At 45.6% G+C, this 26,283-nt stretch overlaps 1 protein-coding gene across 1 annotated transcript in view; it reads right to left on the reverse strand.

Annotated features, from left to right (window-relative positions):
* Positions 1-26,283, reverse strand: part of APBB2 (amyloid beta precursor protein binding family B member 2) — a 411,292-nt gene that overhangs the window by 80,166 nt on the left and 304,843 nt on the right. Inside the window, exons 10-11 of the mRNA XM_025385333.1 lie at positions 9,413-9,559; positions 6,537-6,664 (exon numbers count right to left, since the gene is read on the reverse strand). Coding sequence (XP_025241118.1) covers positions 6,537-6,664; positions 9,413-9,559 — 275 coding nt within the window. The remainder of the gene's footprint in view (positions 1-6,536; positions 6,665-9,412; positions 9,560-26,283) is intronic.

Consider the following 26,283-nt stretch of genomic DNA (forward strand, 5'->3'; position numbering starts at 1 on the left):
GGAAATAGAGACTGCCAAAAAAAATGGGCCTTTTCCGCAACGTCTTTCTATATACAGCAGCTACAAAGATCGCCTCATTCCATTCTGAGTATGTTATTACTCAAATGTTCTTTCTGTGAAGAGTTGGGCTGTGCTGAGTTCCCATACCTGGGTCCCCCATTCTTTTTCTTAATGCTTTGAAAATGTGGAAACTATTCTCAGCTCATGGACCCACAAAAACAGTCCTCAGGCACATGGTGTGTCCACCTTTGCTTTCGATTCACTCATGTGGTCTTAGCTCCTCAATGAAGAAGCCAGACTGTAAGGATAGGGACCATGCCACTGCCTTCTGTGTCCTGCTGCTGTCTAGCATAGTATTTAGGACATAGACCCAGCCTCTCCTCCCCTGCCAACCCTGGGACATTTAGACCATTCACCATCTCTTGTCAAGATTAATAGAGTAGCTTCCCATTTGGGCTGGCAAAAATACCTGGGGTGTGTTTTTCGCTCTGCCATGAACTACATGGGTCATCTAAGGTAATCACGCTCTTCTGTCTTCAGTTTCCTAACCTCTAAAATAAAGAGACTGAAAGACACTGATACTAAAGCACCTTTTAAATCTAAAAACCTGTGAGTCAAAGTTTTGCATATTCTAAATAATTAATCCCAATATTCCTCAGGATCCCTGAACTCCTCCCCAAAATTCAGCAGTGTTTTCAAAAGAAGTCAAAACAAAGCAGCAGAACAGCACTGGCATGAAAACGAGAACATAAAGTACGTGTGACGAAGGCCTTTTTAAAAACAACCTAGCCAGGCACAGGGGCTCACACCTGCTACCCCAGCACTTTGGGAGGCCGAAGTGGGAGGACTGCTTGAAGCCAGGAGTTCAAGACCAGCCTGGGCAACAAAGTGAGACCCGTATCTACAAAAATAAAAAAAACACCTGTAGTCCCAGCTACTCAGGATGCTGAGGCGGGAGGATCGCTTGAGCCCAGGAATTTGGAGGCTGCAGTGAGTGATGATCATGCCACTGCACTCCAGCCTGGGCAACAGAGCAAGACTCTGTCTCTAAAAATAAAAAGAAATAAAACATCTTGAGCCAGGGTCTTGGTGGATAAAAACAGCTGGGAATATCTTAGAAGAGAATATGAGAAAAAATTCGGTACAGTGGGGACTATATTCTTTAGACAAAAGTTCCTGAGATCATAATCAGATAAAACAATCAAGTCAAAGATAACCTTATTTGGAAATTTATGAATAATCTATGACACAGAAATATTTTATTAAAAGCTGTTCATCAAAACCAGAAAACAGAGGTATTAAACACCTTCTAGGAAGAGAAGTTTGGCTACACAATCTGTAAGCATAAGCAACATCGCAGGGTAAACACTGAGTAAGAAAGAACTGTTTAAAAACCACTTGCACACATCATGACTGTTGATGGTTGTGTGAGAAAACATTTTAAATGGTCCATTTTCAAGGCATGATAAATCTAAGTCCTGGCAGCCTGCTTGCAAATGTAACACACCACATGGTTCATGCACCTAGAAAGTCACAATAAGCTAACAATGTAGAGGAGGAGTCAGCCCATTAAAGGGAAGAAAGTTTTGTTATTGGGAAATGAAAATTAAGTGGGGAAGGGAATGGGGTATAACCTTACAAGGGGGATAATGAAACTCAGGCAACATCCAGGAAGATCGTAGCCCCATAGTACTCGGCCAGTGAGGAACTGGGGGAGGGGCTGGCGTGCTAGGAGATAAATTACCTGTTGTGACTATCCTAGGTGTGCCTGCCCACCAGATACCCGATCTTGCAAGACTGTTATTAAAAAGTCTCACTTTCACTGTTCTTCATGCCTCTAAGTCCATTCTTTGGGTTTGGATGGGTGAGTGTATTTCTCATAGTTGCTATTCATTATGAAGACATTTTATCTTCATTAGAGCAGGCCCAATGGGGTCTCCACTTATAATATTCATTAAAAGTAATTCCTATTTTTCTTAATAATCAAAAAGAGCACTTTAATGTTGCCACGAATTTAAATGAATGAATTTACTAACGAGAGCAGTATTTCCTGAAGTGTGTTCCATGTGATTGTGTTTCCACCAAGGAAAAGGTTCCAGCCAAGACTGGGAAATGCTCTTTTGCAGAGTCCTAGTCCATCTCAGCATAGGAAAACCTCTGAGAGGGCCCAGTGTACTTAGTTTAACTCAGTTTCCCAAGTGACTATAGAATCTTTTTTTTTTTTTCTCAAGGGAAAACCATGAACATCTTACCTGATTAATCCTCATGGTACACTGATACGGAAGCCTCTTGGAAACATGCCATTTATGGGGTCTGAAACCCTCTGACAATAATCATTTTCATTTCTTGTGGGAAACAGCTGGATTAGCAGACTCTAGGGCGTATTGGTGAAGTACACAAGGATCTCTGTGCCCTTACCCAGAAGATAAGCCTGTGCCAACCACAAGGCAAGAGGGGAGTCCCTGTTCCAAGTTCCCTGTGTTCAGAAATTATGTTTGCGTTGGGCACAGTGGCCCACACCTGTAATCCCGGCACTTTGGGAGGCTGAGGCATGTAGATCACCTGAGGTCAGGAGTTCAAGACCAGCCTGGCCAACATGGTGAAACCCTGTCTCTACTAAACAAACAAAAAAAATTAGCCAGGTGCGGTGGTGCATACCTGTAGTCCCAGCTACTTGGGAGGCCGAGGCAGGAGAATCGCTTGAACCCGGGAGGCAAAGGCTGCAGTGAACTGAGATTGCACCATTGCACTCCAGCCTGGGGAACAAGAATGAAACTCTGTCTCAAAAAGGAAAAAAAAAAGAAATTATGTTTGCTTGGTTTTGGTACTTCTGCAAAAAAATAAGGAGGAAGGTGATTGCCAGGGTCTGAGTGAATAAGAAGAACGCTGAGGCTGGAAGCTAGCATAGGTCCCTGAAACTGGGTGGGGACATCCCTCCCAACTCACCTTTGGGACAGTAGCCTGGCAGGCCCACAGAGACAAGAAGAAAGGAAGCATTCGGTCATTGGCCTCAGTCGCCAAGGGCAGAAATGCCATCTCTAAGGCCCAGTGCACACACCTGCATACGTCCTCCTTTGCATAGAGGGCAGGAGGAAAGCAGGCAAACCTGGGTGGCTCCTGGGGCTGAACTGGATTGGAAAGACAAAGCTCACGAAACCTCTTTCCCCAGTCTCCGTCTCTAGGGGCCATGACATTTACCTCACTGATCAAAGGGAACAAAAGTCAACTATGGCCAAGAAAGAGGAGGCAGCCCTCACTCTACCAGGCAATAAAGCAAATGGGCCCCACGAAACACCGTAATAAAGATAGACATGGCTCTCAAGAAGACAAAGACTTCAGCCTAGTCATGTGACAACCAAAACCCCACAGAAGACCGGTATCCGATGTGACTCAACTTCTCGTGCTGTTCATAATAAAAGGTCTCTCCAACTCAACCCTGGGGCTTAGTGGGGGTGTCAGAGCCGATCCCCTCCTCATGCAAAGTAAACTCATTCCTGAGGGAATTTCTTCCAAGCAAATCAAAACCACTTGAAAGCCGTAAAAAAATGTTACATCCAAAATACTTTGATAATTTCTGAAATTACGTGGCTCAGGGAAGCACTCTGGATTTGCAGAAAGATTTTGTGCCCTTCATGTCTGGCATAATACATACTTCTCTCATTCATTTTAACCACATCAAGAAATCCCCAAAGAGATTCTACTTTCTCAGCAAGGAAAGTTACAAAAGAGAATGCAAAATGGGCTCGTTTTTCGTGAGCAAAATGAAATACTTTTATGTTTTATTCATGCAAAGTGAAAACTCCTTTCCTTTGCAACATTACAAATTGAATTTGCTCTTGTAAATTGCTGTTAAAGAAAAAAAAAAAAGGAATCAAAAGCAAAGGAAAGTAAAAAAAGCAGGAGTTTTACAAAGGCCCCTTCTTCTGGGGAATGGAAACTCAGGGGACCAATGGGGAGAAATCGAACCTTTCACTGGCAAACACACTTTTAAAATTTGCTGTTTCCATGCCGATCCGGCTGAAGGCACCCACAACCCCACGATCTTGCTGAGGTCCTACTAGCTACGTGGAACCGTCCCATGATCTCGCTGAAGTCCTGCTAGCTATATGGAACCTTCCCATGATTTTGCTGAGGTCCTGTTGGCTATGTGGAACCGTCCCATGATCTCGCTGAGGTCCTGCTAGCTATGCGGAACCCTCCAATGATCTTGCTGAGGTCCTGCTAGCTATGCGGAACCCTCCCATGATCTTGCTGAGGTCCTACTAGCTACGTGGAACCGTCCCATGATCTTGCTGAGGTCCTGCTAGCTATATGGAACCTTCCCATGATCTTGCTGAGGTCCTGTTGGCTATGTGGAACCGTCCCATGATCTCGCTGAGGTCCTGCTAGCTATGTGGAGCCCTGAGTGTATTTCTAAATTACACTCATCTGCTAACACTGAGTGAGAATAAGAACATGAGTAATACAGCCCACGTTTCAAAGCCATAACCAAGGCAATGTAACCTAATTCACACTGATTTCATCAGGGAGTGGGAGTGGGAAGCTCTTCCTGCTTTGTGGGACAACTGAACTCATTAGGGTCTGGAACAGCCTCTCATCCTCTAGATCACATGATCAAGTGTACTTCAAGTCTCCCTGAGGTCTGACTCCTCTCCAACCTCCACTGTCTTTAAAAGGAAGCCATGTCATTAGCTGCATCTGCTAGCATGTGTTTAAAAGTCAAGGGCTAACATTCATTAAGCACCTGTCATGTCTCCATCACTGAACCGATTACTGCATACATACACATGCACATATACGTATGTATTGTGGTCCTTATTATGATCCTCACTTCACAGATGAGAGAACTGAGGTTCAGAAAACTTGAATAATTTTGTCAACTAGAGTTTGAATCATTTGTTTCCTTCCAGACATGTAGCATTTGGCCTTACTTTAAAGAGTTAGGGTGAGCTGAAAACCTCATCAATACAAACCACTGACAATCTGACCTTAAGAAAACCCAAGCTCATCCACTTGTACACGTATGTAATGTAACGAGCTCCACACCTTGGTTCCTGCCTTAAAAACAAACATGGAGGACAGGAACCAGGAAAAGCTCAAGCATCTTATACCCAGGGCCTTCCACCAAAGCTAAATGTTTTTAATGATGACCAAACATCATCAGAGAGCTTCCTTGTAAAATTAATCCATGCATCTCTCCAGGGCTACAGCTCTGGCAAGCAAGGGAATGACAGGTGTGTGCACATAATCCATCCACCCATTCCCCCAAAGCACCTGGCCCAGCTGTCATCATTCACTACTCCATTAGAAAAGCTCAAAGATGCAACTGTGCTACCAGGAAGGCTTATCCAATCGGCAGTGAGAAGAAAGACACTTTAGCTCTCTCTTTTGCAGACCATTTCTCACGTCTAGTTCCAGCATAAATGCTTATTCTTTAACTGATGAATACTTGGCCATAATCCTTCCTTTCTGGTTTAGGACTTGGAACTGAATCAAACGTACTAATGCCCAGCGTTGGTTGACAAAGGCTGTCATAAGCCCAGGTAGACCACACCCCCATTAGAGAGACCAAATGACTCAATAAAAAAGCAGAATGTTCAGAAACAGAACCATAAGCTCAGGAGAGCCGCTCTCTGTTGTCTGGGATTTTTATCCTCTTTTGCAATGCTCTTGTCCATTTTCAACAAAGCAATAACAAGCTATCATCGTATAGCTCATCCCTAAATGCTAGGAGATGCTCTAGTACCTTGGGAATTGCCAAAGATTGACTATAATTTAAGAATTAACTGCATTTAATGTAGACCAATTACTTAACAATGGTCTCTGACTATAAAGTCTGTATAACTGCTACTTTATTAAAATATGCACTTGAAAATTGGAACTCCTTGTTTCCAATCATCCTGGAGAACAGAAAATTCGTAACACATCTAAGATTCATTTCTTATAAATAACGTATTTTCAGTGGGATTTCAGAAAAATATACATCAAATGGAATTTTGATAAGACCAGACCTTTCCAGTGTTAAAAAAAGTTTAGCCAATCTCAAACCCCGGAAATTCCTGAGATCATGATTTAATGACCTGAGGCTTGTGATGAAAGGCTGTACAACGTCCCCCTTCAAGTAAGCCCTTGATGAAGAAAACAGCAGCAGGAGAGCCTCTGAAATGGCTGAGACTCAACTGAATGAAATGGAATTAATTTTAAAAAGACTGCAGAGAGGAGGGGAAAAAGGGGTTCAGATGGCCTGGGTTGGAAACTTGGTTGAATGAGGAGGGTCAGGAGGAGAAACATGCAGAATTGGAAGGCAGGATCAGGGTCAGAATTGACAAAAGATTTGAGACACAGAAGCCAGGAAGGGAAGCAGTTTGGAGGCTTTAAGAGGCAGGGAACTAGAGACACGCTTTCATTTTGTACATTTCTATACAGAGGCTACATGAGTTTTGTATTCGGTGAAATGCTGCGAGACTATGCTTTGGTGTTCAGCTAGAACAGGGACACGGGCGAGGTGACCCGGACTGCCCCACCTGGGGACTCACCGGCCATTGTCGCGGCCCACGCCCCACACGCGGATGCTGACGATGGGCTGCGAGTGCAGCACGCTGCGGTCCATGGGGTCCACCAGGCTGAGCATGTCGTTCTCCAGGATCAGGTACATGTCTTTCCCCTGGGACACAATGAGAAAACACGCTGTCTTCCTCATGCAGGCTGGAAAGCCTAATTGCGTGTGGCATCCAAGAACGCTGTGTCAGCCATCAAAAGAAGTCACCCTGCGGTCTGTAACTTGTCTGCCCAAGAAATTTCCTTTCTGGACAAGAATATTGATACCTTTCAGCTTTCTCTCATACACCCAATTTCTCTCTCCCTCTCTGAGTCCTCTGAAATGTGCTCCCATCCTGCTTTCCAGGCTGCTCTTAAATTTAATTATTTACACTTCTGAATCTTTATGACAAAAGGCTAATGGTGGGTTCCCTGGAGAATTTAGTCTTTCACTAATTCTGTGCCCATCAAACTCTTAGAACCCCCTCTCCCCATTCTTCTGGCCAGGTCCTACCAAGCATCCCCTCGATGGCCTTTCCAGACCCACAACGATACCTGCTTCTTCTCAGCTTTTATACCACTTCCTAGCTGTGTGGTCTGCCCGGCAGACAGCAGGCACAGCTTCGTGACATTTCTCAGCACTAACGATGGCTAACATTTAAATGACTACATTAGGCCACATGCTTAAGGTGCACTGGCTCACGATCTCTCTAAATTGCCCTCTGAGGGCTTGGATTGTTACTATCACCAGTTGGCAGTTGGGGAAACTGACACTGAAAGTTTAAGTAACTTGCTCAAGGTCTGACACATAACCTGTGGGTGCTGCTGGGATCCCAGCATGGGGGAACACCCAGGTTTCTCAGCTCCTGCACTGTCCGGAGTCTTACACTCCGGTGTCCCATCTCCCCACCTGTGTTGGCTTTCTGTGGGCAGAAACACCAGACTACTGACTCCCCCTGCAATCTCCCAGGCATAATTTTAGGACATCATTAAATATCTGTTGCACAGCTGAAACACCTTCTCTCCTCAAGGTCATCTAGATGCTATGGCACTGCTGATGGAAGATCTGGCTTGGCAGAACAGTGAGGGTTCTTGGTAGGTCTTCAAATCTCAAAGTGAAACAGATAAACTGCTTTCTGGTATAGTTTTTGGGAACAATGTTTTAGTTTCCCACCAAACATTCTCAGAGTGAAATACAGCTCTAATGCTCAGGGAGGCAGAGATAGGTATCTTGGTGCCTCTGTCTGCCAGTGTTGAAGCTGTGGCCTGTGTCTACAGCTGAGATCCAGCCTGGTCTCAAATCTTCCCCCAAGAGCAGCTAAGCCATTTATGGATGAAAGCACTGGCAGAAAACACAACTCGTGTCGACTATTGTGGTGAAACAGATTCACACAGCCTGGAGCATGCTGCTTTAGACCTACGGCTCCTCTAAAGGTCAGTCATTCACACGTTAGTATAAATCACAACCACCTTCCTTGTAAATCCTGGCCAAGAAGGAACAGCATTTTTGACTGAAGGAGAGAGAAAACAGGTGGAGAATTTGGTGGAAACACAGGCCTGGGTTTTGTTCTTTATTTTTTTTTGAGATGGAGTCTCGCTTTGTCACCCAGGCTGGAGTGCAATGGCATGATCTTGGCTCCCTGCAACCTCTGCCTCCCAGGTTCAGGTGATTCTCCTACCTCAGCCTCTCGAGTAGCTGGGACTATAGATGCATGCCACCATATCCGGCTAATTTTTGTATTTGTAGTAGAGACGGGTTTTCAGCATGTTGGCCAGGCTGATCTCGAACCCCTGACCTCAGGTCATCCATCTGCCTCAGCCTCCCAAAGTGCTGGGATTACAGGCATGAGCCACCATGCCCAGCCATGCTTGGGTATTTGGATGGGAGATAATGCAGTGAGAGAGGACAGTAAAGTCAAACAACAGAAGAGTCTAAATGGCTTTTCTTGGATGGAAGAAAATTCTTCCAGTTCTCCCTTATGCCTGGAATCTAAAAGTCAGCTTGGCAATGCAGTGATTCAGCTCCACTTTAAGGCAGATAAACTCCACCATGGAAAGGCTTGGAAACCTACCTCCCATTGAGACGTGCTGCTAGGAGAAAATGTGAGTGGAGTTCCAGTCAGTTCAACCAAAAAGCAAACTTTTCAACCACTGCTCTGTTCACTAGAAGCAGAGAGAACAGCATCTATTCATGTAGCAAACACTATTCCAAGATGCTCCCAAAATGCTTTTTCTACAGGTCTCGGGCACACCAGGAATACAGCTTTTCCGGTTTGATGTGAGTTTTATACACATTTGGTATCTGTACTTACTTCTTTCCTTTCTGAAATTATCTCAACTAACACTTCAAAACGTAATCACTCTGTTAAAAGGGAGAAATATATAAACATCAATTCCACAATTCATGTATAATGTTGATTCCTCAGAATGTAAGTAAAGAAGAATGTTATAAAAGGATAATTTGTCAACTTTTAGAGTAGAAGCATCAACATTTTTGTGTGTATGTGTGGAAGTCACCTTCCCCTTTGAGAATATGGGTCCTTCTTCCAGTCTGCAAAACTGCTCTTACAGACTGGCACATCCCATTTTGCAGGCATGTTTAGGGGAGTTCTGGGTCCTTAATGCTCACCCATAAATCTGTGTCACTTAGCTACTGAGAAACGCTCTCTCTCCAGGCCCCAGTCCTCACTGGGATCTGGCAGTGCTGAGGGATCAGTCACGCGGGGGCACCATGCCTACACTTCCCGCATTAATGGGAAAAGACACCTGAAAAACACCTCGGAGCCCCTTAGGACCACGTCACCGAGCTGTGGGGCTTCCTGAAACACAGGAGAACGCAAACAGCCTGCCGGACATCATTCTCCGCGCCACTTACCTCTCCCCAAATCCCGACCGTGTCTCGGATGTCATTTTTGCAATAGGAAAGTTGCCTGATGCAGTTGTTGACCGCAACACTACTTTTACCGGGGGCGAGGTCTTCTTCTGCCATCTCTACCCATCCCAGAGAACGCACAGCAAAACACTGGAAGATAGAGTAAGAGGACAGGAAGTCACTCCATGGTTTGGCCAATCATACCAGTTTACACTACTCCCCTCCCACAACTACAAGGTACTACACTTAATGCACTTCTATTTGCTTCATTATGTTCAATCATCTAATTGAGTTAACAAATCCTCTACTGCTGGAAATTAAATGGTAACTACTTTTTGCTATTAAAAAAAATGTAGTGACAAATATCTTTTTGCCTGACATGTGCATGTGTTCAGATTTCTTCCTTAGAATAGATTACTAGAAGCAGGCCAGGTGCGGTGGCTCACGCCTGTAATCCCAGCACTCTGGGAGGCTGAGGTGGGTGGATGACCTGAGGTCAGGGGTCTGATACCAACCTGGCCAACATGGCGAAACCCCGTCTCTACTAAAAATACAAAAATCAGCCAGTCTTGGTGGCGGGTGCCTGTAACTCCAGTTACTCAGAAGGCTGAGCCAGGAGAATCGCTTGAACCCAGGATGCGGAGGTTGCAGTGAGCCAAGTTGGCACCATTGCACTCCAGCCCGGGAGACACGGCCAGACTTCATATCAAAAACAAACAAACAAAAAAAGAATAGATTACCAGAAATATAAGTATAGGGCTTATATTACAAAAATTTGGATACAAAAATTTCTACGCTCCTGATACCTCTTATAAGGCAGTTTTTTAAATAGTGAGAAATGCAACCCCATGAAATCTGTTATTTGGTAAGTACCTAGAAATGGTGGAGACAGAATGAATTAAATACATGTTAGGCACTTGTTTCTAATAACAGAGAAGCAAGATGTTTTCTCTAATACCCAGAAAGGCAGCAAAATGAGGAAAAAAGTATCCACTCATGATAACAAATAAGTGTGTCAGGTCCTACAGCGTGACGAGGGAATCTTTACATGCCGAAGTGCTTGCAGAATTGAGAGATTCGTGCTTTTAAAACCATTTATTCTTGTATCACTTAGAGATACTTTAAGATCATACTACCTCTCTTTTTTTTAAAGTTCTGTAATTCAATTTTTCCCTTTAATTAAAAAAGTACTATATGCTGCATATTATAACAAGTAAAAAATCCAAAGACGTATGAAGAAAAAACTTCACAGCGCATGTGAGGGGGACTTGGCTACAGCATTTGCCTTGCCGGTGATCACCAGGGTTGCCGCGTGCCTGAGCTGGGTCCCTCATCCCTCTCTGCACCCCTGATCCCATGCAAGCTGTCCAGCAGTTGCAGAGGCCACCTTCCCCGAAAGGCAGACATGGAGGCACCCTTCCTTGGGAGCCAACAGACTGGCTCTCGAAGAACAGCTTTTAAAGTTTCCAAATGCGAGTTTCATAACCAAATGAAGAAATGCAGCAAAGTGTCCTAAAGTGATCACATTCGGTCTAGTGCCACCTTTCCTATTCCAGTCACCGTGCGCAGACCGGGCACCCCCTTCCTGAGTAGCTGATCACACTTTGTCAGGGGGAAAAAAACTCACCAAAGTATCAAAGACAAAACAGTCCATTTAAGCAAACACTGCGCTGATCCTCAGGTCCTAGACAGAAAAGAAGGCTATGTGACCACCTCAGCGGCCACTCTGCTGATGGTGCACAAGGTGCCTTTCACAAAGAAACCAAAAAAAGAAGGCAGTCCCCGTGACGACCACAGAAGCTACTCAGGAGTCCGAGTCTTGGGGAAAGGTTCTGCACGTGTACACACTGCAGGGAACCAGCCCAATGGTGAAGAGGAGGTCCCGGGTGCCAGAGCTGGCTGTGGCCAATTCAGGGCTGGCCAGGTCTTGCCTGGCCTGCCTGCCCCTCCGCAGCTCTGCTCCCTCAGTCTCAGACCAAAGTGTGTTTCTCCAGGTGGATGTGTTGGATATTCCACAGAAGCACCCCACCAAATGTGCTGCTTTATGAAAATGCATGATTTTGCCAGTCTGACCCCTAAGTGCCCAGGCCCTGCTGTTTCTCCAGAAAGTGCTGTGCAGCCCACTAACCTCTCTCCCATGTCGGTTCCCAACCCAGGCCCTAGTCAGTAAAATCACAGTGTCCCAGCTGACTCCCCTGGCCTGCCATTCCAACCTTGTCTCCTACCACCTCTATTCAAACGTCAAAAGTATTAACTCAGTCAGTCCTCACCCCAACCCTTTGAGGTCGATACTAAGTTACTGTACCCATTTTATACATGAGGAAACTGGGTGCAGCACAGAGTTGGTAAGTGGCAGATCCAGGATTCAAACCTGGGCAGTTTGGCTTCTGGGCTCCTACACTTAACTACTTTGTTATATGCCTCTGAGATTTTCATGGGGGGACAATGTCAGATGGGGTTAGGATGATAAAGAGGGCTGGATAAACAGCCGGTAACCTCAATACAGTTTTTTTTTTTTTTTTTTTCCGAGACAGGTTCTTGCTCTGTCACCCTGGCTGGAGTGCAATAGCATGATCTTGGCTCACTGCAACCTCTACCTCCTGAGTTCAAGTGATCCTCTTGCCTCAGCCTCCCAAGTAGCTGGGATTACAGGTGCACACCACCATGCATGGCTAATTTTTGTATTTTTGGGAGAGATGGGGTTTCACCATGTTGGCCAGGCTGGCCTTTAACTCCCTGACCTCAAGTGATTGGCCTGCCTTGGCCTCCAAAGTGCTGGGACTACAGGCGTGAGCCACTGCACCCAGCCCTTAATACAGTTCTGAGTGTGTGTGGATCAAGAGTAGGAACGACCTGCATTCTAATCTCAGCTCTCTGATGTACTGGTACTGGGACCTTGGAAAAGTCATTTACTAAGTCTCAATTTTGTTCATTTGTAAAAATGGGAGTAATAATAATAATTACTTCAGAGGGTTTTCGTGAGGAGAAAATAAGTAGTGAACTTAGCATGTAAAAAACACTTGAACATTTGTTGAATGAATGAGCAAATAAATACAGTGTCATATAACTCTTAACTGATCAAGAAGGAAAAATGAAAGATTTGTTTTAGGGTGACCACATGTCCCAATTTTCCCCTCAATAGTTCTGGGGTATCCCTGTCATTCTGGCAAGATTATTCAGAGCAGCCCCTTTTACTCTCAAAAAGTGTCCTGGGTTAGACAATAAATTATATGATCACCTTGGTCAAAATTCTAGTGAATTCGGCTTCTGGCATGGAAACTGGGGCTTGGACAGGGTACTGTGGCATACCCACGTGGAAATGGGGTTCAAGATCCACAGAAGCTGCCATCAGGACAGCATCTCAGTGATCCTGGCCGGGGTGAACCCTAAGACAGTACTGTTACTGTGAGACACTTCTCTTCAAACCAGAAGTCAGAAATGCATTTTCCCACCATCTCCAGCCGCCTACTATAACATCCTACAACCTAGGACTGCTCAAAAGAATTCAGTAACGACAAAGAAAGTAAAAAAGAACACTGGCCGTTTTCTCTCCTTGGAGTCCAAGATGACAAAAATTTTGATCTAAATAGCGCACTGAACACCAAGAGTATCATTCTTGGCTAAAATATGCAAATCACCCGACCTCATCCAAGCACATTAAGAATACTGTTTTTGCTGGACGTGGTGGCTCACGCCTGTAATCCCAGCACTTTTGGAGACCAAGGCCAGTGGATCACTTGAGGATAGGAGTTCCAGACCAGCCTGGCCAACATGGTGAAACCCCGTTTCTACTAAAAATACAAAAATTAGCCAGGTGTGGAGGAGGACACCTGTAATTCCAGCTACTCGGGAGGCTGAGACAAAAGAATCATGGCAAAAGAATCGTTTGAACCCGGGAGGTGGAGGCTGCAGCGAGCCGAGATCGCACCACTGCACTCTAGCCTGAGCGACAAGAGCAAAACTCTGTCTCAAATAAAAAAGAAAAAAAATTGTTTTGTCATATTGATGAATACAAGCCTGACATGTTACTATAGTGAGTTTATCTAAAGTCATTTTTCTTGTGTAACCCTGCTGTTGTTTGAATTTAGTCTCTCATCTGAAGAGTTTCACCCCATTCTGTGTAGCCAAAGTGAAAGGAAATAGGTATACAGGGAACATGCAGCTTGGCCCGAGGGGCCAGCTTGGCTTCTTCCCAAAGAACGGAGCAGCAACGAGCAACCTGCACTGTTTGGTGATGCCCCCGTGTGGCCAGGAAGGCTCATAACCACCACCACTTTCCCTTAAACCCAGGAAGGGATGCTGGGCGTAATCAGTTCTGGGAATAAAGGCTCGTCTTGGAGCATGGGAAGAACTCAAAATATTTAATGAAGTCATCTGCCACTTAAAAAAAAAAGTTAATTAAAAAAGTCAACATATACACTTTGACTTATGCTCATTCTTCAATAATTCTTAACCAGAAGGGCAAAAGAGTAATGGTTCAGGGTAGAACCGTGTCATCAGAGGGGTCTGGATTCAAGTCATCATTTTGCTACTTTCTGGCTGGTGACTTTAGGTTAAGTCACTTCAGGTCTCTAAGTCTCAGTCTCTTCATCTGTAAAATAATAATGCTACCTATACTTACAGCATGTGCAAGTCCTAAAGAAGATAATGCTGGTAAAATGCTTAGCATCATGCCTGGCAGATAGTCAAAACTTGGCAAATGCTTATTGTTATTTTTTGTTTGTTTATTTATTGTTTTTGAGATGGAGTTTCACTCTTTCACGCAGGCTGGAGTGCAGTGGCGTGGCGTCAGCTGACTGCAACCTCCGTCTCCCAGGTTGAAACGATTCTCCTGCCTCAGCCTCCTGAGTAGCTGGGATTACAGGCATGTGCCATCATGCCTCGCTAATTTTTTGTCTTTTTAGTAAAGATGAGGTTTCACCATGTTGGCCAGGCTGGTCTCAAACTCCTGACCTCAGGTGATCCACCCACTTGGCCTCCCAAAGTGCTGGGACTATAGGCATTTGCCACAGCATCTGGCTTTTATTATTATTATTATTATTGATAAACTTTTACTCTTTTCTATTAGTGGATTTTAAGGATTTCTCTAGTTTAATAGATTTCAGCCAAAGCCAGCATGTGGAGATGTACTGTAGACCATGATACATATGAATATATGACCTGGAGGGCTTTCTTAAAACACGTAACAGGTTGAGCACAGTGGCTAATGCCTGTAATCCCAGCACTTTGGGAGGCTGAGGTGGGTGGACCACTTGAGGTCAACAGAGTGAGACCCCATCTCAAAAAAAAAAAAAAAAAAAAAAAAAAGAAACACACACACAGAGAACACTGGACCCCTTCCCCAGAGTTTCTGATTCAGTAGGTCTGGGTAGGACCCAAGAGTCTCTATTTCTAACAAGCTCTCAGATGATACTGAAGCTGTGATCCGGGAGCCACACCTTGAGAGCCACTGCTATAGACAGATGGCTCCTTTCTTTACCCAAAGTTATGTGGTTCCTCAGATTGAAAGTAAAATCTAGGTTCAAATCCCAGGGCTGCCTCTTACCATTTTTTGACCTTGGGTGAGTTAGTTAACCTGTCTGTGTCTCAATGTCCTCGTTATAAAACGTGGGTACTAAAAATAACTTGTCTCACAACAACCTATCAAATGTTGTGAGGATTAACTGGGCTAAATTCAAGTTTGCTGCTGCTTCTGTTATTGTTGTTAGTTACTATGGGCATTTAAGGGATCTGGGTCATGGCTGACCCAGAAGGGACACAGCTTTTGACCTGGGCCCCCTTCTCTCCCATTTGTTCTCTCTTCTTCCACAGTGGAATCGAGTCATCCTATCTTAGTTGTAAAACCTATCTTGTGTGGAGCTTCTATCTCTGAGTTTTATAATACAGCCATCTTCTTGCAGAGGACCTCTCCTTCAAATGTGCGTTGTGGAGCAGAACACAGAGCAAAGCCTGGTTATCTATGACCAGATGGTCCTCGGTTCAAACTGTATTCCAACTGGTGGATGCTCAGCCTCCAGGTATCTAAGGTTACTCAGTTGAACAGTGATAAGGAAATGAAGAAGAGCAAGTGGCTGGGACATTGTAGGCCCTCAGCAAGTATGTACTTTGTTCTCTCTGGCTCCAGAAGATACTATTATTTCAATTTTTGTTTTCCCCAGTCTTCCATTTCTCTTTTCCCTTGCTGAATTTCTAGGTTTCTGTCCTTTTCCTTCCTCTGGGCTTTGATGCAGGCAGCAAAATGACAGCGTGCTGTCAGAAAACTGGGGGATCTCCTCCAGGGACCAGGAGGGGCAGGGGATGCAGTGAGGGGTGAGACCAGGGGCCGGGAGCCAGTGAGCTGTGGGATACAGGCCTTGCCTCTAGTGAGGCGAGTTGGCCTCGGGGTACAGGACCAAAGAAGACAGTGGTAAAATGAGCTCATGTCCACTAAGGAGCATATCCACACCCAGGGCACAGCCACTGCTCTGTGACTGTTGAGGGATAGTGACCAAAAGGTAAATGGTGCCAGAACATATAACAACATTAAGTTACAGATGTTAAAAAACTAAAAAAGTTCACATCAAAAAGCTAAAATGTGGCCCAACACTACAAATTACTACAAATGTAATCCTAATTAACAGTCATCTATGGGAATTACTGACCATTCAAGCCTAATTATCCTATAGCACAATAACAACTGTGTATTTGCGCTGATAACATTTACTGAGTGACTATTTAGTTCCTGGAGGACCTACAGAGATGAGTGTCCTTTCTTCCCTGTAGATACATCTGAGTTAACTGAGAGTATCTGAGAGTAGATAAGTTCCTGCTCTTGAGAAGCTTGTGACACAGCAGACACATAGCAGCAATCTACAGCACGGACCATGAAGGTGCACTGAGGCACAAGCATGGGTTGGGAGCTCATGGAAGGAGATTTTTTTGTTTTGTTTTGTTTTTTGTTTCTGAGATGGGAGTCTCACTGTGTTGCCCAGGCTGGAGTGCAGTGGCAGTGCCTTGGCTCACTGCAACCTCTGCCTCCTGGGTTCAAGCAATTCTCCTGCCTCAGCCACCCAAGTAGCTGCAATTACAGGCGTGCGCCACCACGTTCAGCTAATTTTCTGTATTTTTAGTAGAGACAGGGTTTCACCATGTTGGCCAGGCTGGTCTCCAACTCCTCATCTCAAGTGATTCGCCCGTCTCGGCCTCCCAAAGTGCTGGGATTACAGGTGTGAGCCACTGAGCCTGGGCTTTTTTTTTTTTTTTTAATTCAGAGTTAGTGATGGACAGCTTCTTAAAAGACATGAAATTGAGCTGAGCCTTGCAGGACAGATTAATTCATTTATTCAACAAATATTTATGACACCTACCATATGCCAGGCACCGGAGACTTATTATCAATGGGCCAAACAGACCAAACACTCTGCCCTACGTAGTATTTCAAAAAACTGGAAGGGCATATTTGTTTGATGGCCACATCCAAGGTCACACAGCTCTGTGGGCATGGATCAATAAGAGTAAGGTGCAACTATGGGAGAAGGGGCCCAGAGCAGAGTGGCTTGGGGCCCAAGTGTTCAAGCCACTAACTCTGGGATGAAATCTCAGGTCAGCCACTTATTAGCAGTGTGACCCAGGTTACTCAATCTTGGTGAGCCTCAGTTTCCTCATCTGTTGCTGTGAGGATAACAGGATGGACCTCATAGGGTCCTGGCAAGATGAAATGGGATGGCTTAGATTAAGAATCTTGCAAAGGGCCTGGCCCAAAGGAAATAGGTGAGAAAAGGTGACCACTATTTTCTCAAGGTCTCTGATTCCCCAGTCCTGACGCATCATTGCCAGCTATACCAATCTAGTTTTGTTTTTACAATTAATGACTGAGCAACACTAAGGATACCCCTAGGTGGTGGGGGACAGGGAGAGATGCAGAGCCTGGTAGGGGTGGGGGATGCTCTGTCCTCTTCAGAAGGGCAGGCTCCATCTCATCAGCTGACTTCAGGGTTTTTTTTTTTTTTTTGGAGACAGAGTCTTGCTCTTGTCACTCAGGCTGGAGTGCAGTGGCGCGATCTCGGCTCACTGCAACCTCTGCCTCCCTGGTTCAAACCATTCTTCTGCCTCAGCCTCCCCGAGTAGCTGGGATTACAGGCACCCGGCACCACACCCAGCTTTTTTTTTTGTATTTTTAGTAGAGACGGGGTTTCACCATGTTGGCCAGGCTGGTCTCAAACTTCTGACCTCAGGTGACCCACCCATCTCGGCCTCTCAAAGTGCTGTGGTATTACAGGCATGAGCCCGGCTTTTTTGTTTTGTTTTGTTTTTGAGACTGAGTCTCTCTCTGTCTCCCAGGCTGGAGTGCAGTGGTACGATCTCCGCTCACTGCAAACTCCGCCTCCCAAGCTCAAGCGATTCTTGTGCCTCAGCCTCCTGAGCAGCTGGGATTACAGGCGCCCATCACCATGCCCAGCGAATTTTTGTATTTTTAGTAGAGATGGGGTTTCACCATGTTGGCCAGGCTTGTCTCCAACTCCTGACCTCAAGTGATCTGCCCACTTCAGCCTCCCAAAGTGCTGGGATTACAGGCGTGAGCCACCACACCCAGACACACTTCAGGGATTTTATTAAGGGTTCACGGACCTGGGAGATCCATGGATGGGCTTCAGGAAGTTCTAAACACCCTGAAAATATATTCAAAATTATGTGTGTGTATGTGTGTGTGTGTGATGGAAAGATGGTCCAAAGCTCTCACCAGTTTTCCAAAAGCTGTAAAAATACAAAGTACAGAAAATCTTCACTTAACATCGTTGATAGGTTTTTAAAAACTGTGACTTTAAGCAAAATGACCTACCTTGAATAAGGTTGTTTCCTTCAACTTCTTTCAATGCTGTTTTGCTATAATGTTGAGAAAAAAAATCTGCTTTCCTTATACATCATTTCTCTTGAAGTTGGAGTTTCTGATAACTCACTAATAATGTTAAGTATAGATTTACTGTACTTTAAGAGAGTTAGATAGCAGAGTGCTCACTTGTCAAGACATCAACACGTATTTTATGTGTGTATACACATCAGGGCTAGCAAAAGCTTTTAGTTAGCATCACAGTCCGCTTTTGGTTAGTGGATGAGGAAAACGGTTAAATGGCTCTACAGAGGAAATGATCAGGAATTTAAGGGTAAACAGAAGAAACGGGTATAGGGAAGTAGGGAGGGGCAAGAAAGGGCTGCACAACTTCCAGGTGGCTGGCAGTTGAGCCGACAGGCAGGACTGAATGACTTGTGAAGGTGAGAAAGTCTGACCCAGGTTTTTGTTTTTTCTTTTCTAAGACGGGGTCTCACTCTGTCACCGAGGTTGGAGTACAGTGGTACAATCATGGCTCACTGCAGCCTTGACCTCCCAGGCTCAAGCGATCCTTCCACCTCAGCCTCCCAAGTGGCTGGGACTACAGGCGTCCACCACCACACTCTGCTAATTTTTTATTTTTTGTAGAGTAAAGATCTCGCCATGTTGCCCAGGCTGGTTTCAAGCTCCTGAGCCCAAGTGATCCTCCCACTTTGGCATCCCAAAGTGCTGGGATTACAGGCGTGAGCCACCCCACTGGACCCAACACCCAGTTTTTAATACATAAAACTGGCCAGGCACAGTGGATTGTGCTCATGCCTATAATCCCAACTACTTGGGAGGCTGATGCAGGAGGATCACTTGAGGCCAGGAGTTCAAGACAAGCCTGGGTGACAAAGTGAGACATGGTCTGTAAAAAAATTTTTTTTTAATTAGCTAGGCACAGTGGTGCATACCTGTCATCCCAGCTACTAGAGAGGCTGAGGTGGGAGGATCACTTGAGCTCAGGAGTTCGAGGCTGCAGTGAGCTAGGATCAAGCCACTTTATTACAGCTTAGGTGAGACAGCGATACTCTATCTCTAAAAAAAGCAATAATAAAATTAAAAAATGGGCCGGGTGTAGTGGCTCACGCCTGTAATCCCAGCACTTTGGGAGGCCAAGGTGGGCAGATCACCCGAGGTCAGGAGTTTGAGACCAGCCTGGTTAACATGGTGAAACTCCATCTCTACTAAAAAAAATACAAAAATTAGCTGGGCGTGGTGGCAGGCGCCTGTAATCCCAGCTACTCGGGAGGCTAAGGCAGGAGACTTGCTTGAAGCCAGGAGGCAGAGGTTGCAGTGAGCCAAGATCGTGCCACTGCACTCCAGCCTGGGCAACAGAGTGAGACTCCATCTCAAAAAAAAAAAAAAAAAAAAAAAAAAAAAGATGCAAGACACTGATTTTGGTGTAAGCCCCCTTGATATTATCCTTGATGCACCAGCAAAGGGCCTCTTACAGAGATGGCTGATGTTGTCAGGGGAATTAAAGGAGAACGTTGGCAGAGAAAAAGGAACATGCAAAAGTTTCAATGTAGAGAACAGGGATTCAACATGAGAGAAATAGAAGCCACAGGGAACTGGCAGGGTTTTGGGGAGGATACACATACCACTGCAGGATATGGGATTCCAGCCTGTCTTGCTAGATCCTAGGAACATGGTGATCCTGGCTGCTGCCTACGCTGCAGAGCTGCTCTATGGAGACCTTTTCTATCTGTGTTCTGGGGGTCAGGTGGAAAAAAGCCATGTATTCCTGCTATATGTGACTATGAAGAAGAACCTTTTTAATAATCATATGGCCCACATACTATTTATTTCACATTGGTGGCCAGAATAATGTACACTTAGGGTACATTTGTTATATTTGATAGCCCATGTTTTGTGATATTTCCCTAAGAGTTAAGAAGAGCCCTCTGTCATCTCCCACAGTTACTGCAGCCAGTAGAAACAGCAACGGGTCTGATTTCTGCCTGCAGCCCAGGGTCTTTTCACCGCCCAGGTTTCACTGAGAAATAAGGCAGCTGGGCCGGGTGCATTAGTTCACTCCTGTAATCCCAGGACTTTGGGAGGCTGAGGCAGGCAGATCACTTGAGGTCAGGAGTTTGAGATCAGCCTGGCCAACATGGCAAAACCCCATTTCTACTAAAAATACAAAAATTAGCAGGGTGTGGTAGCATAAGCTTGTAGTGCAAGCTACTTGGGAGGCTGAGGCAGGAGAATTGCTTGAACCTGAGAGGCGGAGGTTGCAGTAAGCCGAGATGGCGCCACTGCAACTCTAGCCTGGGCGACAGAGTGAGACTCCATCTCGTAAATAAATAAATAAATAAATAAATAAATAAATAAATAAATAAATGAAGGTAGTCAGTGAGCAAAGGACTGTGACCTAAAACAACTTTCACAGAGTCCATACAAAAAAATATGCAAGCTTTTCAAGGTTCAAAATACCTCTTGGATGTCGCCTCCGTAATAGAGAAGTCTTTAGTAAACTGGCATTTGTGGTCATTACAGGCAGGAAGAGAGATCACCGTCATTATGTATACGGTTTGAAATATAACTAGGCTTTGCTATTGCTTTTTTTTTTGAAATACTGAAATGCTTTTCAAATCTAAGATGTCAGTGGGTTCTGCCAGAGAGGTGTCTGGGGATTCTCTGGAGTGAAGCTTGACCCAGTTCTCCATCAGGCTGAAGCAAGGAATCAGCGTGATTCATTATTCAGCATGGCAGAGACCACGGTGGCCAGGGAGGACCCAGAGAGCATTTCTACACTGGTCCCCGTCCCCTTTAGCTGTTTCTGCCATTTTCCCAGACTGTCTACAACACAGTGAGCACTCAGGCAGAAAACACGATGCATGGCCCTTTGAGGCCCTGGGCCCACTAGTGCCATTTACTTAACTTTCCCCCTTCCTATTTTTCAGAGCAAGACACATAACTGGAAAAGCTCCCCTGATGTTAACTTCTGACAGGCCCTTCTACAAAGAGGATGGTCATAATCATAGCTAACCCCATGCAGCACTTACCACGTGCCAGGCACTAAGGATTGACCCATAATTAAAATATCGCCCACGATATCCATCTCCTTGCCTGCCCGCCACCCACTACTGGCTAGTCCCTTCGTGAAGGGCGGTTCCCAGCCCAGGTCACCTCTGTCTCTGCTCACAGGGCCAGGAACACTAACCCCATCCTCTGCAGCTGGGAAACACCCAGTGCACACGCAGTCACACAAAATGAATGCTACATTATTTGACACAAGGAAGGGGAAAGAGGCAACGCAGTTGAGCAGCGGCCTCACAATCCTTCTTCACACACAGCACAGAGCCGTGCGAGTTCCCGGGATGTAAAGCTTCCCTGATTTCAAGTCCTTAAAAGAAAATGAAAGGATTCTTTCAAAGCAGATGCATCTTCACTTGTTCTCCCCTGGGCCATTCCCAAGTCAGCTCCTGCCTGCGATGTCTATTCCGTACGTCCTCTCTCTGTCAGAGAAAGCACTTGCAGACTTGCCACAAAGCAACCTTGAGAAAAGCAATCATGTGGAGATTTATAGGAACCACTGATGTGCTAGAGAGAATGCACGAAGGCGGTCTCACTCCAGTGGGGGCTGAGATGAGATTCGGCATCTACTTTAGCTATTGCTGGGGAATCTTTGCTTCCTCACGCTTATTCAGGGGAAGCCAAAGCTCCTCACTCCTCTGCACTAAGGGATCTCTTTGGTAAGGGTACGATGGTCCAGAGCAGCAGCCTAGACACCTTCCTGACCCCTCATGTGGCTTGAGTGGGGAAGGGGGAATGAGTTTGACAAAGGTCAGTGGTCTGAGGCCATGCTGGAGCTGGGGAGGGTGCCACTGTCCTGGAGGGGCCTGGATTTGGCTTCTAATTTAAGGCATACATTTGTGTAGCATTAAAGTCATGACATCAACATGCTTTCCTTTTAAGACACAAGATACACATTTTTGCACGGCAATGAAATAATGTCTTCAATGTATTCTAAGCATAGTTTCTAAGTATTCATTGTTAACTTAAAAGCATTCTCAGCTGGGCACAGTGGCTCACACCTATAATCCCAGCACTTTGGGAGGCTGAGGTGGCTCCTGCTTGAGCCCAGGAGTTTGAGACCAGCTTGGGCAAAATGGCAAGACCCTGTTTCTACAAAAAATTTAAAAGTTAGCTGGGCATGGTGGCGCATGCCTGTAGTGCCAGCTACAGGAGGTAAGGCTGAAGTGAAAGGATGAGGCAGGAAAATCGCTTGAACCTGGGAGGCAGAGGCTACAGTGAGCTGAGGTGCGCCACTGCACTCCAGCCTGGGTGACAGAGTGAAACCTGTCTCAAAAAAAAAAAAACCAAAAAAAACAAAAAAAAATTCCCACTAGTACTTAGTTAAGGGGATTTCAGAGTTCCAACAACCAGGAAGGAAACTTCCATTTAAAGCGTTCTGATGTAACCACAGGTGCTTTATTATAAGTTACCTAACTTAATTTAGTTCCATTTTCACAACCCAGTGAACCCAGTGAAAGAGGGACTCTGCATCTTTTTTAACTGTCCACACAATGCATTGGAAACATTTTGACCATGAAAGGACTTGAACCCTCAATCTTCCGACCCAAAGTGAGATGTCTTTTCCATTAGGCCACATGGTCTCCTCTCTCCCATTTTTGAGATAAGCAAACAGACTCCTGGCAAATTTAAGGTTTCCTAAAACAGAGGTGGTAGAAAGGAGTATCCCGCATGTGCACTTATTAAGAATGTGTGTATATACATGTACATATGCGTGTATATGTGTGCACATGGGTATATATGCATATATATGTAAATATGTGTATATACATGCATGTATGCATGTCTATATGAGTATATGTAGATGGATCTAGGTACAGATAGACATACATGCAAGGGACTCAGCTAGAGACTTCCTTTTACATATCTTATTTAATCAACTTAATCCATATAACAGCACATGAGGCAGATATTATTATTGTCATTTCACAGATGAGGAAACTGAGGTACAGGGTAGTTGTTAAGACTGAATTGTGTCCCCTCCCCAATTCCTATGCTGAAGTCCTAACCCCCAATGTGACTGTATTTGGAGAAAGGGTCTTTAATGCAGTAATTAAGTTAAATGAGCTCTTAACAGTGGGGCTCTACTCCAATCGGACTGATAATGCTTTGTTATTTTTTTTCTTTCTTTCTTTTTTTTTTCAGACACAGTCTCACTCTGTTGCCCAGGCTGGAGTACAGCGGCTCACTGCAACCTCTGCCTCCTGAGTTCAAGCAACGATCCTGTCTCAGCCTCTCAAGTAGCTGAGATTACAGGTGCGTGCTACCTAGCCTGGCTGATTTTTGTATTTTTAGTAGAGATGGGGTTTTGCCATGTTGGTCAGGCTGGTCTCGAATTCCTGACCTCAGGTGATCTGCCCGCCTGGGCCTCCCAAAATGTTGGGATTACAGGTGTGAGCCACCATGCCTGACCTTTTTTTTTTTTTTTAGACAGGGTCTTGCTCTGTTGCCCAGGCTGGAGTGAAGTGGCGTGATCTTAGCTCACTGCAGCCTTCACCTTCTGGGCTCAGCCTCCCCTGAGTAGATGGGACTACATGTGTGCACCACCATGCCTGTTAATTTTAAAAAGGTGGGGATTTTTTGTAAAAATGGAGTTTCACCATGTTGCCCAGGCTGGTCTGGAACTCCTGGGCTCAAGCCATCTGCTCACCTCAGCACTCCACCTCCCTGTAAAGTGCTGGGATTACAGGCGTGAGACACTGTGCCCCGGTGTGTGTGTGTGTGTGTGTGTGTGTATGTGGTGTGTGTGTGTGTGTATGTGGTGTGTGCGTGGTGTGTGTGTGTGTGTGTGTGTGTGTGTGGTATCCTTATAAGAGGAGGAAGAGACAGCAGGGAGGCCCCCACACAGAGAAGAGGCCATGTAAGGACAGAACAAAAAGGCAGCCAGCACAAACCCAGGAGAGCGGCCCCGGGGAAGTCAACCCTGCTGTCACAGTGACCTTGGGCTCCCAGCCTCCATAACTGTAAGAAAAGAACGTTTCTGTAGTTGAAGCCACCTTGTCTGTGGTATTTTGTTATGGCAGCCCCAGCCAACAAACACACAGTGGTGTATACACTTCAGGTAACCATGAGCATATGGCGGAGCTGGCAATGAGGCCCGAGTTTGTGTACCGACAAATTCCTGTCTCCGTGCTTTGCTGCCTCCTAGGTGCGGCAACAATGCTGGTTTTCCTGACGGAGAGAGGGAGGCCGGCATCCCCAGGCCACACCTAACACCTCTCACCCCGACACGTGTGTGCACAACGCGCCTCCTCCCCTCCTCACAGTCTTATAGGTGCACCCAGTAGCTACACCTGGCTGGCACCAGAGCCCAGGGAGGCAGCCCCACTCTAAAGAGGTCCCGAAGAATTCAAGGCCTCCTAGGAGTACCCTGAGAAGGAAATACTCCCTCAACAGAGAGTGAGTACTTCAAAGTCCACCAGCTCTAGGTTTATATCTTTGGGCTGGTCCGGAGGCTTCTCAGAATTACCTCAGAGCCCACACTGGCGGAGCCCCCACTGCAGGCACCAAAAGTCGAGGTAGTGTGGGTGCCCTTGGGCAAACTGTCCACCAGGGGCGCCATCACCCAGCACCTGCTAACATATCACTGGAGGCAAGGAGGCCCATGGAGGAAAGGAAATGCCCAGGCAACCAACTAACTGCCTGCTAGCTGCGTCCTCCTCCCTCCAGGCCACAGCACTGCTCTCCACAGCGTTCTCCAGAGGTTTAGGACTGTTATGTCCAGGGGCAACCTGCAGAGGAGCCCAGTGTGGGGCTGAGGCCTCTGGGCCTCCCCTGGCACAGTGGCCCTGCTCTTGCCCTTACACAGAAGGGCTTCTGCTCCTAAAGAAAGGCTGGTGCATTCCTAAAGAAATGCAGTCGCAATTATTTGCAATGCCTGCCCCACAGCAACTCTCATTAACCTGCTGAGTGGGTTCAATCATCAGCACGTCACGAACAAGTCATACAAATTTAAAAACATCAAGCAGAATGTCAACTTATTAATTTACAGAGAGAAACGCAAGTGTCAGTCTACTGCATGTTCAGGTTGGCTAATGAGAGGGTTTGCTCTCTGCAGGAAATCCACTCATTTTCAATCCCTAGGCTACCACAGGCTGACGAACAATGATGCAGGCAGAGGAGTCTCACAATCAGCATCGTAACAGCCAGGATCGTTGCAGATTCTTCACTCATGCCAGAGACACGCCTCCGGGTTGTGATTTAGTACAGAAACAGTTAATTGCATTAGTCATTTCCTGCCCAGGAACCAGGCTGGCATTATGAGTCCTATTTTTATCAATGGAAAATTTGAGCAAAGGTGGGTTCAACTGAGAGATGTAGCCCAACGTTTCCAGAATGTCATGGAACAAATTATGTGTATGTTTACTTAAACATGAACTTGCAGGCATATCTCATTAGACATATGTAATCTGATAATCACTTATAATCATCATCATGATACTAGCAGTGACTATCGAGGGCTCACTGTGCTGAGTGATTTATATACAAGTCTGGTCTTGGCAGGGAAAGCATGAAGGTAGGCGCTGACATTTACATAGCATTTGCCACAAGCTGCATGCTTTACAGCATATAGCACAACATGTTTTCACAACAACCCTACAAAGTAGGTGCTGTATCTCTTATTTTCTAAACGAGAAACTGAGGTTCAGGGAGCTTAGTTGAATTGTCTAATGTCACACTGCAAACAGCAGAGCTAGATTGGATCTGAGGTTTAATTCTTAGGTGGATTATTACCTTAATTTTCCAGAAGAAGACATCAGTTTAGCAAAATGGCATAACTTAGGAACAGAGGGATCCCAGCTCTAGTCATTTATTTTTGTATTATGATTTTTTTTATTTTTGAGACGGAGTTTTGCTCTTATGCCCAGGCTGGAGTGCAGTGGCACAATCTCGGCTCACTGCAACCTCTGTCTCCCAGTTTCAAGCAATTCTCCTGCCGCATCCTCCCTAGTAGCGGGGATTGCAGGCACCCACCACCATGCCT

This window comes from Theropithecus gelada, chromosome 5 (assembly GCF_003255815.1).
Source record: "Theropithecus gelada isolate Dixy chromosome 5, Tgel_1.0, whole genome shotgun sequence".
Lineage (NCBI taxonomy): Eukaryota > Metazoa > Chordata > Mammalia > Primates > Cercopithecidae > Theropithecus > Theropithecus gelada.